Source organism: Photinus pyralis, unplaced genomic scaffold (assembly GCF_008802855.1).
Source record: "Photinus pyralis isolate 1611_PpyrPB1 unplaced genomic scaffold, Ppyr1.3 Ppyr1.4_LG4, whole genome shotgun sequence".
NCBI classification, from domain to species: Eukaryota; Metazoa; Arthropoda; class Insecta; order Coleoptera; family Lampyridae; genus Photinus; species Photinus pyralis.
In genome coordinates, this window is record NW_022170511.1 from 9,660,531 (window position 1) to 9,678,499 (window position 17,969).

General features: G+C 36.7%; 2 protein-coding genes across 3 annotated transcripts; one reads left to right on the forward strand and one right to left on the reverse strand.

The window, feature by feature from the left end:
- LOC116169917 (open rectifier potassium channel protein 1-like) lies at positions 1 to 11,040 on the forward strand. Of its 2 annotated transcripts, XM_031486124.1 has the most exons (5): positions 1 to 380; positions 436 to 606; positions 665 to 786; positions 9,457 to 9,679; positions 9,863 to 11,040. In XM_031486124.1, the coding sequence occupies exons 1-5, from the start codon at positions 236 to 238 to the stop codon at positions 11,008 to 11,010; spliced, it is 1,809 nt and encodes a 602-aa protein (XP_031341984.1). In that variant the 5' UTR covers positions 1 to 235; the 3' UTR covers positions 11,011 to 11,040. The 2 variants fall into 2 exon arrangements, with proteins under 2 accessions (XP_031341984.1, XP_031341985.1); XM_031486125.1 differs by lacking the exon at positions 1 to 380 and having other exon boundaries at positions 485 to 614.
- A 4,431-nt stretch (positions 11,041 to 15,471) lies between these two features.
- On the reverse strand, positions 15,472 to 17,162 carry LOC116167545 (open rectifier potassium channel protein 1-like). Its single transcript, XM_031482927.1, has one exon. The coding sequence runs from the start codon at positions 17,130 to 17,132 to the stop codon at positions 15,720 to 15,722; it is 1,413 nt and encodes a 470-aa protein (XP_031338787.1). The 5' UTR covers positions 17,133 to 17,162; the 3' UTR covers positions 15,472 to 15,719.
- Between the last annotated feature and the right edge of the window lie 807 nt (positions 17,163 to 17,969).

The window sequence follows — 17,969 nt, forward strand, 5'->3', positions numbered from 1 at the left end:
ATATGGTTCAGTAGTAGGTACTATCAATTGTAACCATTTTCTTTCGAACAGCTGTCGCTGTACAATAAAAATCGCAATAGTAGTTCAGGTTGGTTTGCCATTGATTTTATTGTCCTTACCATACATGCAATTATTGCAATATCGATAGTTACTATTTCAATGTTTTCGTGTTTACAACTTGTCATATCTCGGAGGTAAATTTTGATGAAAGCCAGATCGTAATACGCTGAAAATTATGTTGAGCAAAAGACAATGGATAGCGTTCTTGTGTGTATTTGTGGGTTACGCGTTGTTTGGTGCTTCCGTGTTTTACTTCATCGAATCCGTGGAAGAAGCGCAACGAGCATCGGCGGAAGAAAAGCAGAAGCAGGAAATTAACGGTATTAGTTCAAATTAACTTCAACGAGGACTATAGTAATCCGTTCTCGCATTTAGATTTAATCCGAGCGAAGTATCCGCCTCAACTACAGGAAGAGCTGTTTTACAAGATTGGTAACTATTGCAAAAAGCCCGTTGGTGATACCCCTCACGATTCGTCGACAGCAAAATTGGAATGGACCTTTTATCATTCTGTCTTTTTTGTTTTAACCATACTATCCACAATCGGTAAAATGGTTTATAAGCTCCTACAGGGTAGACACGCGTGTAACGTTGCTCATTTTAGGATACGGAAATTTATCACCAACAACAACTTTCACGCGCGTGTTTATGATTATCTACGGAGTTGTGGGGATACCCATTAATGGCATTGTGATAATTACTCTGGGAAGTTACTTTGGAACGACCGTAAGTATATTACACATTTTTTTAGTTTTAGTTAATCCACGGTTAGCTCTCTTTAATAACTTATCCTGGCCCCCTTTACTCAGTAAATTTGATCTTCTTTGGTTTTCCACCTGCTAATTTAAAATCTGATCGCTTCCGCCTTTAACCACCTTGATGATAAATAATTACACAGAATTAAAATTTGGTTATATATATTAAAATTTTGATCAGCTTTCGATTTCAACCTTCTACTTCTTGCAGATTTAATTAAAATCCCCAATTTCAAAAATTTTACGAAAACAATGGTGGTTCTCTACTTCTAAATACCGAAATGACAGAATGTCACTAATGGAAATCCTTGAAGGATACGATCTATACTGAATATAAAATAACCATTATATATTTGTGAGACGTTTTTGAAATCCTTTAGTTGTCCAACTTTGGAAATCCGGGTTTGGCCTCTAATTTTTATTCGAGTAAAATGAGTTTCTTATTTCCAACTGGTAGCGGTAGATAGCGTTTTGATCTACAAAATTATACGGAATGCAGAATATGGTAGACTCCAATGATGAAATTAATTGACGAATATTGAATTTCACACCGAGCGGTCTAAGCGGATGTTTATAACACGTAATCCCTTGATCGAATAGTCCTCTTATTTACTAAGTCCACGTTAGAGTATTTTTTTTAGGTCGGTAAATATTGTACAATATGATGATAATTAGCACGTGTCGAAATGGGAAGTTTTTTCACACGATTTAATTTGCGTTGCACAATTGATAGTTTTTCCCCAAAACCCCACCGGTTCTTTGTTTCGAAAATGGATGTTGTTTCTATGTCCGAAAAATAATTGTCCGATTACCCCAATTAATAAAATTTCACGTTTTTCGCAGATGATACAAACCAAAACTTTACTCGCTAGGGATCAGAATGACCACCTTCTCTTCCTTTTAAAGAAGTAAAGTGTGTTTTTTAGTGGGAGAAAGTTTACAAACATAATCCATTTGTAGAGCACCGGACCTCTAAGGTTATAGAAGGCCCTTCTACAAAATCCATTTTTCTGCTAAACGGTGTAATGGTTTTACATCGAGAGATTGGATTTTTATTCAAAATTGGGACACAAATAAGCATCATATCCCTAACGCCAACAAATTATGAAACTGGTATATAGTCGGGGCCACGTATACTTGGGCATGGCTTATTTTTAAAATCAAGTGGTTTAATATTCAGGCGACGTCAGTCGACGGCTAATCGACGTGTTGTTAATGCGCACCGGTAGATGTCTCCACTGTAATCTGTCAAATTATTTTCATTTAAGAAGAGTAATAATTTGACTTGTGTGGTGGTGAATTATCAAAGTAGAAGAAATGTTATAATTATCTACGTGTGCGCGCTGATTGTAACATAACCTGCGCCTTGCGTACGTAATAGTATATTATTCAACGAGTGAGAAAGTTGGCAATTATTCACGAAGATAAGATTTGCGCCACGAGTCGAAGACGAGTGGCGCAATTTATCTGAGTGAATAATGCCTTTCTCACGAGTTAAATACTATACTTTTTCTACTTGTATTCAATAATTACAGTAATAATAACATTATGCATAATGGTAAACGTATTATGTCATCAAACAATTGACAAAATTAGCAATGTACCTAAAATCCGGCGGAGTTAGAATTATATCGTCGTCACTGCTTATCAAGATTACACTACTGTCCATTTTCACGTAATTTTCACAAAACTGATTTCTCGTAATTTGTTTGATTGACATTAATGTTTGACACCTGAATTGATCGCGATCCGAGATCTTGATTTTTGCTACACACATGTTTCCAAGGCAACCTACAATGTGACCTGAAGAGTAATGACAAACTCGGAATACGATTGGCTGACAACAGTTGAATAATGAAAACATATTGAATAATAGATAACTTTCTCAATTAAAAACGCATCAGTATTCTACCTATTATTTAATATGAGTAGAAAAACAAGATATCCTAACCTTAGGTATTAATTATTACATTATATTTCAGATGGGATACTGGCAATTCGTGTTAATCTCAAATACATATTGAATTTGAAGCTTTAGAACAGGAAAAGCAGTGTAGTGACATTTTACTTAACCAGTGTCCTATAATTATATGCACATGTAAAAATGACAATATTTTAAGCAAGTGTATATCAGTATATGGATAAACAAAAAATTTTAATTTCACAACAATTGTATATTACCAATAAAACGCTCCGCAAATGACCAGAAGTTTTTTAAGAAAAGGAAACCGTTTCTTGATGTATTTATCGTAAAAACGTAAAAATAGGGAATAACCAGGTGTCAAATGACAGACAAAAGATTAATGCAAATGCAAGACGTACGTTTTGGACCGGCAATATGAATTGCACAGCAGACTCAAGTTGCGAATTGCCATCCTTTTCTAATAAGCTGCAGTATGTGTCAGACTATAAGAGACAAAGTGAACAGTAAGTTTATTATTACGATATACATCGATGAGTCATACCCAAGTATAGACGGCGCAGACAATACCACCAGTCATGATTGGTTTTCCCCAATCTTAAATGATAAAAGCCATAGATTAAAAAACAATTTTTAATTAGCAAAGTTAATAAAAACAATTCTTTAATCTATGTAAAAGCACTGCAATCACAGCTTTTGCAATCTTTCATTCAGGCAAAGATCATACTACACTAGATAGACAGCGCTGTATAAATTTTAGACTCTCATAATTCGTCCCGCCAAATAAGTCGACTGCGTCCTCCAGCGGCTATGTTTTTATGAGAATAGTACAAACTACCTGGCGGGGTAAGAAGACGCGCGAAATGGCAAAGCACAGTTATTTTTAGAATAAAGGGCTATTGTATGGGATATCGGTGTCATTCTTAAGCGCAACCTTGTGTGGGTGTTATAGATGTTTTTATCTGGTTACCTTACTGTAAATTAAAATACCGAATATTCACATCTTGTTTTAAATTAAATTTTTTATCGTAACACAACGAAGTGAGGTAAAGCTTATGTGCTCGTGTTTCCGTCTGTCCGTCCATCCGTTCCATCGAGATCTCGGCCCCTGGGCCACCTAGAGACTTCGGGTTTACGCTAATTGATAGCCGTTATGGTCTATATTTGCCCATTTCGATCAGTTTCGTATTTTCCATATTTTGCGCAGACTGTGCAATGCCAACTTTCATACTTATGGAGATATTTCTTTGAAATTTTAACCACAGACGCTTCTAGTTCCGACTCACTTTAGCTGGACACAATTTTATTATGTAGGAGGCTAAGCGGGATATCTCGTTTATCCCAATCATAAAATGCTTAATTACAACAAATCTAAATTAGATAAATGTGTGGTTACAATGTAAATATGCCTGGATAAGTAGGTGCATATTATCACAGATTTATAGTATATTTAAATCTGTGATATTATATTTGAAGATTTGCTAAAGTATCGTAGATACGTGAAACTAAAAGTTTTCAGAAATTATGCTAAGAACAAAAACGCTTTTGCAATTATTAATTTAACCCGAAAATCTGGAAAATGTATTGGTTAGCGCTGGTTAAAAAAAAGCAAAGGGAATATTGTGTACAACTTTCAAATTATTTCTTTCATTGTAACGTCCTGACTGTAATAGAATCTACCTCGTCTTGAATGACGCCCACTTACAAATGTAATTTTATCCCAATGATAGTGAGGAGTGTTCAGTAGGTCATGTTTATGTGTCTCGTGTTTAGACAATAATCACTCTTTGTATTTATGATATGATTCGAACTCGTACGAAGACGGCTTCGGATGAATCAGTTACGTTCTTAACTTTGAAAGCCCCCTATAAATATTTTTATGGAACTACTTAAACGCGAAACAACTCTTGCATATACGCTGGCTATCTAGTGTAGTATGATCTTTGATTCAGGACATAAATCACTATCCCATTTTACTTCCTAGTATTTGATAGGCGAAGAAAGGCAAGAAACGTATTTCTTTTAAATTGTATTTCAGTTAAATATGAACCATCCATTACTTTTTAGACAAAAACACCTAATTTCTTGGAAAGTTAATAGACGTACAACGAGAAAAAAAACAATTAGCTCCTTTGAAGCGTTTAGGCTGCATGTGGAACATTTTAAACTTATTTTTTCGTCGACCTCTCGATAACAATATAAATTACTCCTTAGTGACTAGTACAATGATGAAGCTTGTTAATCGTTAGCAACCATTAATGGTTAGCAACCAACCATTATACGTTAGCAACCATTAATCGTTAGCAACCACTTATACATAACAACCATTTTATTAAAGGGAAATGACAATTATATAACAATTCACTTTCGGCAACAGCTGAGGACTTCCATCCACCTAACCATTTTAATCTCGGTTTTAATGTAGCGAGATCAGCAGCCAGTATGGTCGCCAAACGATCTCAGCAAAGCATATCCTGATGTATGTATGTGTAGCTCCTCGGATAAGGTATTGTTAAGGTATTTAGTTACTTTACCTTCAACATTGAGTACGTCGACCACAGGGATGAACATTTCCATATCTTTCACTGTTAATACACGTACTTTAGTACAGTTGCAAAAGAATTAATTACATTCTAATTTCACATACCTTTTCAAGGTAAAATGTCAACGTGACATTTTCGGAAATATCTCCTTTCAAATTCATTGTATTCCATCAATTGCCGAACTGATCGAAACCGTTCCAATAAGTTTCTTTTGATTTGAGTGGATATAATGTTAAAATCGTCTCCGCAGCAGAGCAAGCAACATAATCTTCCACTGCGATTACGAGGACTGACGGGACAGCATAAAACAACACATTACTATAGCAACGACAATAGCTGTAATTTAGTGAAAAATCGTCGGAGCTCATAATTTCGTTTGTAATTTCTTGTAGTTGAATTTAAAATTACCTACCCCAGTGAAGTCGACGAAAAAACGTTGTATGCAATTCATGTATAAATCGGCGATTATTGGTTCGTTCGAATTTAAACATCTCACTCACCATAACACTCATTGCATAAATAACTATTAAAATTAATGTTCCGATTATCTGGTTTTTACTGGTATCATGTGAAAAATCCAAATAGTTGAATCATAAAGTGCGATCTTACTCCGTGTGTAAATAACGTAACAAGTAACTGGCCTAATTTTTAGCTTCCTAGCATGTGCTAGGTAGCTATTGCGATAGCCGTTTTTTGAACATTTCAAAATTTCATCAAATGTCGACGTTTTGGACCATTTTAAGCAACTTTTAAAGAATAAAATTTTTTTCCGTCTGTATGTACGTACGTTTGTTGGCAATTGGCAATTTTCTGAGAAAACGGCTCGACGGATTTTGTTGACATTTTGTATACAGGGTGATTCCTATAGTACCTGCCACCGTTTGGGAGCGTGTAGGTGGTGCGTAGGGGAGTATTTTGATATAGGACACTTGGGGTCGGAAATCTAAAATAAGGGTGCCAGAGCCAAATTTACCTTCTGGAATTTCGCGCCTGTAGGTAGGCAACCCAACCGGCCGGCGGTGCACCCGGAGCGATCTCAGGCGGCGATGTGTGGCTGACACTTGAAATGGGTGCTTAAATGACCCAAGTATCGATGTGCATCACGAATCTGTGTGTAAAGTTAAGCCTCCGTCAGCTTACCTGCAATTGCCCTGTCTCGCACAGTCGGAAGTGAACTTCTTGAAAGACCTGTCTGCAGGGTAACTGACGGTTTGGATACCGCTCAGCGTACGCTCGTCGTGCAGCTCGTGCGTTACCATTTGCCAATCCGTACATGAAGTGCATGTCCGCGTATTCCGTGTTAGTAAAACGTGCCATAGTGTTTATTCACTTGATACGCGTCGTTGCAGACGGGATTTCGTGGGTTTAAACAAAATTCTGATCAAGTGTCAGCCACACATCGCCGCCTGAGATCGCTCCGTGTGCACCGCCGGCCGGTTGGGTTGCCTACCTACAGGCGCGAAATTCCAGAAGGTAAATTTGGCTCTGGCACCCTTATTTTGGATTTCCGACCCCAAGTGTCCTATATCAAAATACTCCCCTACGCACCACCTACACGCTCCCAAACGGTGGCAGGTACTATAGGAATCACCCTGTATGTTTTAGGCATACCGAACAGAAAAATAACGGGCCGGATTTTTGAAAAAAAATTTTGGAGCGCCGTAACGGCATCGAACTTTTTTTTTCAAATAGCAACCTAAAATTTTTATTCTATTATTTGGAAGACCTTATTTTCCTGTGTACAACCTACAAAAAATTGGGCCGGGTTATATTACCAAAAAACGGAGAAAAAAATTGTCAAAGTCAAAAAATTGTGTTGCATGTGTGCAAAACGCAACGATCTTGTTTCTGAAGCAATTTAAACGAAATTTCTATGGTAAGTCCCTTTAATAAAAGCAAACAAAATTCATGCGCAAAAATCGTGTTGCGCATGCGCAGAAATGCAACTTTCTTATTTATGGAACAATTCTAACGAAATTTAGATGGTAGGTCCTTTTAATAAAAGCTAACAAAATGCATACGCAAAAAATAGTGTTGCGCATGTGCAACATCCAACTTTCTTATTTAAGGAGCAATTTTAACGAAATTTGGATGGTAGGTCCCTCTAATAAAAGCAGTGCGTACATATGTTGGCAATTTTTGGTTTCAGCTAGGAAGCTATTCTGTCAAGAATTTGACACCTGGTTTGATAAAGCAGGCGCTGATCGGTTCCAATCACAGAAACATTCAACGCAGATGTTACCAACATAAATATCGAACAACTCACTAGAAAGAAAAGTTGTTCTTTCCACAGATACTATCAAAACTTCACTTTCAATTTTTAGTTTATCTCAGTGTTAACATGAAAATCTTATCTATGTAGTACATCCAGATGAAAAGCGACGTTTAGAAATGGAACTTAATAACGATCAAACGAAAATTGGCACTCCGCCCTTTTAGGCCGGGCGCTAAAGGGTTTGAGCATGCATTGAAAGTCTAACGCAGGTTGACTTTTGATTATTGTTGGGAGCATATAGTAGATGAAAAAAATCGATGTCGTCGCATTTCCGCGGTGGGCATCACTTGAGGAAGAGGGGGCAAAGTAGCGCGTGTGGCGATTCACTTTATCGTTTCTAACTCAAAGACGGTAATAGTTAGAGCAATGCTTGAAGCGGCTATTTACAGCTACTTATATTGCCTACAAAAAAGGTCCTAAGGATAAAAGTCGTACCTCTAACCGTTTTGTTACAAATAAATTATTTTAAAATATATCTAAATTCGATCGAAAATCATATTTGACGCACATTTCTTATATTAGATAAATTTAATAACGTATGTTATTACATAAATATATATGGTTTTATACAGTCAATTTTACAATTTTCCAGCACGTACTTGGGTCAGACTCTTTAGTTTGTAATGGGTTTCTGCATTTATCAACACATTTGCAATAAGAACAATAAGAAGAATTATTTGATAAACAGGTACATGTTTTTTGGAGCAGTTTTTGCATTTGCAGGGCTGAACTGCTTCGAGATTTGCATAACATCAAAGCTGACGAGCATTGCATGAGTACTATTTTTACCCTTTACGTTCATAAATTGTTCGGAATACGCCAGGTGTAGATACATCAAAAATTGATGAATCATCATTCATCACTCTGAAGATTACCAAAATTACTTCCCGATAGATATGCAGACATTTAATGTTGGAACTAATTCGAGCGGACATTACCAAAACTGATGCCATTATGTGAGAAGTAATTTCTGCGGAATAACGTTTGACTCTATTACTTAAACATATTTAGTGATCGGTCAATCTTTTGAAGATTTAAATTTAATTCTTACATTATGCCAATTAAAATATGATTACAATACTTATGTACTTTTATAATTACTCTTATAACATAAACGACACTGTTAAAATTGTCTTACAGATACAAGAAATATGAGACAAATATGATTTTCTGTGGAGTTGGATATATTCCGAAATAATTTATTTGTATCGAAACGGTTAGAAGTACGACTTTTATCCTTAGGACATTTTTAGTAACCAATATAAGTAGCTGTAAATATCCGCTTCAAGCATTGTTCTAACTATTATTACCGTCTTTGAGTTAGAAGCGATAAAGTGAATCGCCACGCGCGCGACTTTGCCCCCTCGCTCCCCCTCATGTTATGCCCCCCGCGGAAATGCGACGACATCGATATTTTTCATCTACTATATGCCCCCAACAATAATCAAAAGTCAAACTGCGTTAGACTTCCAGTGCATGCTTAATACTTATATTAGCGCCTGGACTATTTTGGGTGTTACATATCCACTGCTTTCACTCACCCAATTCAATTACTGGAAGCGTCTAACTCGTCACAGAATGTTGTCCAATTTAATCTATTCAACCAAATCATATGGACTCCTATTTTCAAGTTAAGTACTTTGTTTTCCTTTTCTATTCGGCTTGTCACCTATACCAGTTGGACTCTTTTGGGCCAGTATTAATAATAGCGAGTGGTTATGGTTAATTTAATATAGGAATAATCAACCATTGCCCAGATTCGTTCGATTTGAATAAGATTATTTGGTTGACAAAGTGATAGAGGCACAACCCGACACCCAGTACGGCACTTATCAACAAATGCAATCTCATCCCATAAGATTTATTTTTAATACCATTGCTTATAATTTATTTATTTTGCAGTTTACAAATATTTACAAGCGATGGAGGAATAAAGAAAATACGCGCCCGTACCATACTCTAGGAATGGTAGGAAAAATCGTGTTATATTCATGTCCTGGATTTGCCTTCCTCATCATCGTGCCTTCTATAGTCATTGTCCTGTACGAAGGTTGGAGCTTCGACAAAGCCGTGGAATTTGCATTTGGTACACTTACTACTATTGGAGTGGGACAGGTAGTACCTGGTACGTAATTTCTATAATACGAGGAATTTTTTTAAAATGTCTATTTTTGCTGTGGCTAGCACAAATACCACCAGCACACCTGCTTTCATTTAATATCTAAGAATATGTGGACCAAATAGTATCTAATACATTTAAGCCAGACATTTTACTGTGCGTACATGTATGTATAGATTCATGTTTCAGGTGTATTCAGATCCGACAACGACGTAGTCCACGTGCTGTACAACAGCTTTCTACTAATATGGATTATCATCGGGCTTGGATACGTGGCAATGGTCTTTGGCTTTATCACCAAAGGACTTCAAAGTGAAAAGATGTTTAACCTAGAACAAAAATTGACTAATAACATTAAGAAGACGAATAAAAAAATTCGAAAAGAGCTTCGCTATATTCTAGACGATCTCATTTCTACTCAATCGTCCATATCGCCTGTGTACAGGGAGAGGCGCGTAAATGTACTAGCCAAGCACAGTAGAACTCAAAGCTGTCCAGATTTGAGGCAATTTGTTGAGAGAAATGGGAAGAGACGAGCGACGTCAGTATTATACCCGCTTATTACAATAGAGGATGAAATGAGCGAAACTCACATTCAAAGAATTGAAAGAATTAAAACACTGGAAAGTAACATCAATATTCAACACAGCGAATTACTAGAAAAAGTTGTGAACGCTTTATCGGATTTTAAGGGGTCCGTTGAAACAGCTGACAGCATTGGCTCAAGTGGTACTGGTGTTAATGATTGTGAAGCCTTTCATAAAACAAAAGATCAAGCTCGACAAGAAGATGCAATGGGAAAGTGTGGCGAAACACATAATCGCAGAGTAACAGTTGGACATGAACCAGAATCGCTATTTTCCAAATTGAGAAGGAGAATACGTTCATCTTTTGTATCGGAAAAGCTTGACGTTGATTCCGAAGGTCAGTTAGACGATCAGACGTTAGTAGCGCATGCGTCAAAGCCGCCAGATAACTCGCTTTCCGATTTTCTGCGAGCGTTAAGCATAATCAATTTTAACGAGATATCAAAGCCAAACGGTGACGGTTGCAAAGCCAATAGCCGACGACGGTTGCCAATAGTACCGTTGCTACGGCGAACATCACTAATTTCAACAGTATCGTCAAGACTCACTGATAGACGACGATCCTCTGAAGACGGAAAAGCGCATTTTATAAGAAATTTTCCTCGGTACAGCGCTTTTGCTAGACCAGTAATTCCAAATGGTGGCGTTAACACTAGTTTTTCGAATACGGACCAAAGAAATTTTCCAGAAATTCCTACAATATCTAAATCTTGTACTAAAGGCGATCTGAACACTTTTACTCATGTTTAAGTCGACATTAGAATAAATGGTGGGTAGACATTTCTATGTAATCAGTAAACGCCCTGTGAGGTAGAGTTAACACGGATATACCATGAAAAACCGGCCATTAGTTTGAACGAACTATAACGTCTTGTAGAGTGATGGAGGAACAAAAAATAAATCTCGAATATTTTTGCAAGTACTGATTTTCCAACTCCTAGTTAAGCAACAATTGTATTTAATTGTAGTTACAGAAAAATTAAACCAATAAACATATCTATTTATTTAACAGGGATGTCTATAAATGCGCAGAGGTGGAATACTTTAAAAGTGTGATGATGTGATGTAGACTTATTCCAGAACTTGATGGATGTAAGTTTAGCAACAAGGGACTATTCAAACAGTTTACATTATTAGCAAAATACACCTAATTGTGTAAATGCGTTCAGAGAGTGATGCCAATTTTCAAGTTTGGAGTCCGACTTGCATGTGTATGGAAACTCCAATGAGTTGATTCTTTCGATTGGAATAATTAATCGTCTTCAAACTGTTCACGGGTTGTAGTTTAATCCAGAATCTTATCGCTCCGTATCAACAAAAGAAGCGCACAGTTTTAGTTAGTAAACTTGTTTTTTATCGTAACGAACTACACCATCTATAAATGCAACGAAACGTTCTGTACTTTTGACCAACAACGCTTTCATGGTAAAAATTCATCGCGATCATCACGCTGATTAAATAATGCGGGACAATAAAAATGTTCGTTCGTGTAAATACTCGTGATGGCAACTCGCAATGAATTTACAAGCACACCCGACAATAATTTCGTCAAATTGGCGGCACAGTTTTCCCTTGTAACTTCAACTTTCGCAATAAAAATATCACGTACCATTTTACGCGCCTGTTAAATCTTTCGTACCTTTCCAAGCCTAGCAGAATAATTGTATGTTCGCCGATTTGCGAAAAATCTGCAGTTCTCGAACTATGAGCAACTACTTATTAGAAAAGCAGTCGAAGGGTTAAAGCACCCGTGGATTTAGGACGTACTTTAGTCCTGTGATATATATACTTTTTTTTGTAATTCGGTAATAAATTACAGTAATTTCAATATTAAATTGTAAATTTGAAAAAAAGATATTTCGGTTGACTGTAGAAACAAGATTTCCTGTAATGTTACGATTGTTACTGTATATTAATGGAATTCACTTTTGTGCAAAACGAAACGACTGCGCAGAAATTATGATTAAAAAACCGCAGAAGTCTAGGCAGAAGTAGTTATAAGGTAGTGATTGCCTCCTGTATTCAAAAATTTTTCAATACTTACGCTATAATAACTACAAAACAGGGTGCAAAAACCATAATCTGCATTTGGCAAAACACTTTCATTACGTAATATTACTGCACCATTTCTGTCAAAATAGTTTTTTACTGCCATTTGTTGAAGCAGTGCGAAAGAAACTTTTGTCCCAATTCATTCGCTCTTTTAAATGTACATCCCATACGTGGGTACAATCCCATACGTGGGTACAATTTTATTAAGAACCTTTGAACGCATTTTCACAAGAGGGGGTCAATTAAAGAAATTATTGGCCTGTGGCACGAGCATGAGATACCAAGGGTCGTTCATTGCTATCTTTAAAATGACTTTGAACATTTTTTGAAACCGCTTTATGTTTCTGATATACATATACCCACTCTACAATGAATAAGGACTCATTGTCAAACAACTCATGGTAATAATGTGAAAAAACCTTTAAAATGTAATTTTTGGGTTTATACATATCAATAGTTTGTTCCAAATTTGGAAAAATATTATTAACTCAAAAATGTCCACGTTCGAACAAATTAAAACTGGTTTTAATTAATTACGCATTTCCTCGACATTGGAAAAGTATAGGACCCGTGTCCGACTTCAAGTTTTTTAAGAGCACACCTAACGGATGTAATCTCAACTTAATCGGCCGTTTTTGTCTGTAACCCATTCAAGTAATTATGGTTAATTATACTTATCTGAATAGTTGGAATGAAATGTCCAAGTTCGCCAGTCCAACAATGCCCTTTAGTTCCTTAGAATGTAAGGTCAAGCGACGCAATCGATTATCACGTTGATATTTTTCTTATAGTCCAGGCTAAATAGCTCTAAAATAATTTATTTTCAAAAAAAGTTAGTTACCGGGCGAAACCGGGTTTTTCAGGCAGGTGAAATGAATAGAAATTGGGAAAAAAATAATTAAAACAGCTGAATTTTTCCGCGGGTGAAATCACGGGGATTGAAAGGGGTGGAAAGTGGTATTTTGCAAATTGTGGCAAAACTATTAATTTTAGACGAAAATGTTAAATATAAAAGTTATAGAGATTAAACAAATGGGCAACTTTTGTATCTACACTATTTTCACATAACCTCCAATTTTCCTAGAAAAACCGGAAAAACTGTTTTTTGGTATTTTTATTCCTATTTTTGCGAAAAAAAAGTAGTATGGGTTTGAAATTTGGAGGTAACATAGCCTGTTTTATGATAAAAAAGAAGATAATTTTTTGGTCCCGTAAAGTCGAACCGTTTCCAAGATCTCACGATTTCTGAAAAAATCCACCTCTTTTTCAAGGGGATGAAAAATCTATTTTTTTCATCGTACAGAGGTGCGCGGGGTAGCAAAATTTTCATAAGAACTTACATTTTAATAATCAAAAATAAAAAATATTATTCGTATATAAAAATTTTAAGAAAAGCGGCAAAAACTGTGGGAACAATTTTAAGATATACATGGTTTTTGACATATTTTCCAACTAAATTAACGTATTCGATCCGCGCTAATAAAAAGTTTTTGAAATCTGTCTTCTCTCTCCTCTTTAATGTTGCTAAAATATTTTCTTTTGTTTCCTAGTGCCCAACTGTTTTAGTTAAAACATCTTTATTATTTCTTTTTTCTGCATTTTTACGGCAATAAAAGCAATTCGAAGTAAAATCGAATTCTTTTGCTTCCTGAACAATTTGTTTTTGTTCACTAACTCTTCTTCCTGCCTGTTTTACAGCTGATGGATTTAAGCTGGGCCTGTTGATCGTTAATTTACAGGAATTATGAATAAAATCCTCATAAAGTTTATTCCAGGTTTTACATCTCAAATCATTTGCTTTGGCCAATGGCCGGTAGAACTAATGTTCTTATTGCAGATTTTGCAAGTTTTCAACAGGACCAACGCAATTGCATCAGGTATAGAACAAGCAAACATTAAAGAAGCAAGAAGACAGATTTCGAAAAAAATCTTCATTAACATCCAACATGTTGATTTATCATGTCAAAAACCGTGTGTATCTTAAAATTGTATTTCCAGTTTTTGGCGATTTTCTCGAATTTTGGCTGTAGGAATGATATTTTTTTAATTTTGTTTATTAAAATATAAGTCTTCCCGAAAATTTTGTTACCCCGCGCACTTCTGTACGATGAAAAAAAATAGATTTTTCATCCCCTTGAAAAAGAGGTGGTTTTTTTCAGAAATCGTGAGATCTTGGTAACGGTTCGACTTTAAGGACCCAAAAAATTATCTTCTCTTTTATCATAAAACAGACTATGTTTTTTCCATATTTCAAACCGCTACGACTTTTTTTCGCAAAAATAAGAATAAAAAACGAAAAAAACAGTTTTTCCGGTTTTTCTAGGAAAATTGGAGGTTATGTGAAAAAGTGTAGATAGCTCATTTTTAATCTCTATAACTTTTACATTGAACATTTTCGTCTAAAATTGATAGTTTTGCCACAATTTGCAAAACACCACTTTCAACCCACGTGATTTCACCCGCGGAAAAATTCAACTGTTTTAATTATTTTTTCCCAATTTCTATTCATTTCACCTGCCTGAAAAACCCGGTTTCGCCCGGTAACTAATTTTTTTTGTCAAAAAATAATATATAGCCTGGACTATTAAACTGCACGACCTCCGGTTTCAATCCTGCATTTTCGCCAGACATTAGGACACACACAATACAACGCTGTCATTAGGACGCAAGACAATAGACCGCAAAAAAGGAAATATGCCCAGACATTAGGACGCGAACACTAGGACGCAGATATTTAGATGAGGGCATTAGGATGAGGACATTAGGATGCAAACATTGGGACGTGGGCATTGGGACGTGGACATTGAGACGCAGACATTGCCACGCGGGCATTGGGACGGGGACATTAGAATGCCGAAATTAGAACGCGGACATTCGAATCTAGACTTTGGGACGCGGACTACTATATCAAAAGTGATGTCTGCTTTATCTTTGGAAATCAGTTTTGTTGCCCATACTGTAAAAATTCTGGTCATTTTGAATTCTAAAGGCCAAAATGTATAACAAAAAATATTCTCCCGGTTGATCCCATTTTGGTTAAATGTGCGAAGCCTATAAATTCTGTCGAAAAATATTTTGAACTCTTACCTTTCTTTTCCATTTTTCAGTTACATCAAATGGACTTAATTTCAAATTTCAATTAAATACGATATGGTTTTATTTCAGTTATACATAGGTATACCTACTCTACCTACAGTCATGAGTATTGTTTGTAAATGACATAGAAAGCAAATTATTCAGTACGATTGCTAAAATTAAAACGAAAACGACCTAAAATTACTCAACTTTTTCCATACAAATTTACAAAATACGCCTACCAACTACGGTTACAACTAAATCACAGACGAATATTATTCAACATGTTTGGCACATATAAATGAGTACGGCGTGCAATAATACCAAAATGACTATACATTACTCGAATTTTTACCATCTGTATCACGTATATCCTTCGTAATAGGATACTTCAGTTTAAGTACGCTTCTTTGCAACGAAGTCGCACTGGATGCTGCGTTTCCCGGTCGAAGCGAAGAAGATCTCCTACTTCTGGTGATGGCACGTTTCGCAACAAGGTTCGAAAAGTCCGGGGGGTAGTACGGCGGTGGAGGTTCGCTTTCAGTCGTCTCGGGCCGTAGAGAAAATCGCCTCTGTTGACTCGGATGATGTGCAGATATGGGCATTAACGACGTCCTTCTTGCGTGACTTTGAATCGGCTGGCGCCGTGGACGATTCGGGCTTGATGGCGTTAATGGAGCAGTTTCCGAGGCAGCTTCGGGAACAGTGATAGCGGTTAGAGCTCTGAGGAAATCGGCAATAGAGGTTTCCTCCAGAACCTGTTCGTGCTGTACGGAAAATATGGACGCTCGCCTGCTCGCAGGTGCGTAACACGGTTCTTCGAAAGCACTCTCTTTCTCTTTTTGCTTGGTTTGGCTTTCTATGTCGTCATTCTTATCGCTCTCTTTTGCGGGTTTTAGCGAATTCTTTAATCGACTGAATAGGCTTTGTGGTTTCGCGGATGGAGTAAAAGGTGGTAGAGATTTGTGTCGAATTTGGTTATATTTAACTTGTTCTCGAAGTTCTTGCAAACGTTGCGTTGCGGATGGTCCGTACCAGGTTAGATCGTTCTGGTCAGTCGAAGGCCTTTTGAAAACTGGCGTTTTACACTCACTAGCAGCTCTGGGTCGCATAACCTTTTCCGGCATGGTACTGATCCTTTCGTTTCCAATAGACCAATTTGAAACATACTTTTCGGTGGCCAGAATTTCTTTTGACGGAAATAGATTGATACCTTCAACGTAAGAATGATCATCGATGGACTTACGATCGTCAGTCTCTGTATCCATATTCCCTAAGGCGTTAGCCACTCGTAAAAGTAATTGGCCTGGTTCCAAAACAGCATTTGAGGGATTAAACGTTTGTTCTTTGTCAATGCGTTCCAGATCAGAATCGGACTGAATTCTACTTATTTCGCCATCATATTCCGCGCACGTGGAAAATGCTCGCTTCCTAGAGATCGTAGGGGATTCTGGAGCCGAGTGAATTGTTAAATTTGGACAACTTTGGCTACGTTGCGGTTTGTTCGGAACGTATATAAACTTCTCTCTGTAGACCCGCTTCACTCGCAATAACAAATACTCGTTAACAATCGATCTGAGTTCGTCTCGTATTTTATGATTGGTTCTTTTAATATTTATCGCTAGCTTGTGTTCAATTGCGCACATCTTTTTACTTCGCATACCGCGCGCCACGAATCCCATTACCATACACAGATAGCCAAGGCCCGAGATTATCCAAACCAGCAGGAAAATTTTGTAGATCATGTACCAAGTTTCGCCGTGATCGTTTTCGGCAGTTCCTAAAAAAACAAACGCTTATTTGGTTTCGCAATTACAGTTTTAAACTTTGAATCAGTGGTTTTAGACAATGGGTTCGCTAAAAAATTTTCTAATTGATGTAGTTTGAAAAAGTTAACAATTGTTCGTTTCTTTTTCATGTGGGCCTCTAATTATTGGTGACATTGAAAGATCACAATGTATTATAAATTGTATTGCTTATCGCACCAATTTTTAACGCATTTATTATTATTGCTTCACTTTTATAAAGCACGCTTGAATATAGACATTTTAGTTTCGCAGCCTAACCCTAACCCCTAATCTTCCACTTAGTAAACATCTACTTTGCGGCGCAGTGCTGCAAAAGGGTAGTCCTACCACAAAAGGCACTGTCAATTAAACATTTTTGTTAGAAGCAAGCTGTCATACTTTTTTTCCATTTCAATATTCCTTTTCTTTCAGATAGAATCTTTTCCATCAATGTAAAAAAGTGGTTTGCTTTTATTACCCAACCCTACGGAAAATACCCCCTTCCCCTATGATGGAACATGGAATTACTGGGCAAATAATTCTATTCATGATCGCCGATTCGGAAAGTATGGACGATGAAACAGCTACTGATCTAGTATAGAAGATGTCTAGAAGAACTTGACAAGAGTAATTTCCAATGAACACAAGAAAAATCAATTTTAGGGATATTTCGAAGGATTTGAAAACCTAAGAAGAACTTGAGAAGATGGATATTGGTGGCACTTTAAAGACGCCTTACAAGAAATCGAGTTTGAATAATTTAAGAGGTAGCTTGAGGAAAACTTGACATTAATC

Excerpts from the sequence above, each read along its gene's own strand:
- LOC116169917 (XM_031486124.1), top strand. The coding sequence starts at position 236 with ATGTTGAGCAAAAGACAATGGATAGCGTTCTTGTGTGTATTTGTGGGT. Across the intron at positions 607-664 it reads AACCATACTATCCACAATCG|GATACGGAAATTTATCACCA; the intron begins GTAAAATGGTTT and ends TGCTCATTTTAG. Across the intron at positions 787-9,456 it reads GAAGTTACTTTGGAACGACC|TTTACAAATATTTACAAGCG; the intron begins GTAAGTATATTA and ends TTTATTTTGCAG.
- LOC116167545 (XM_031482927.1), bottom strand. The coding sequence starts at position 17,132 with ATGATCTACAAAATTTTCCTGCTGGTTTGGATAATCTCGGGCCTTGGC.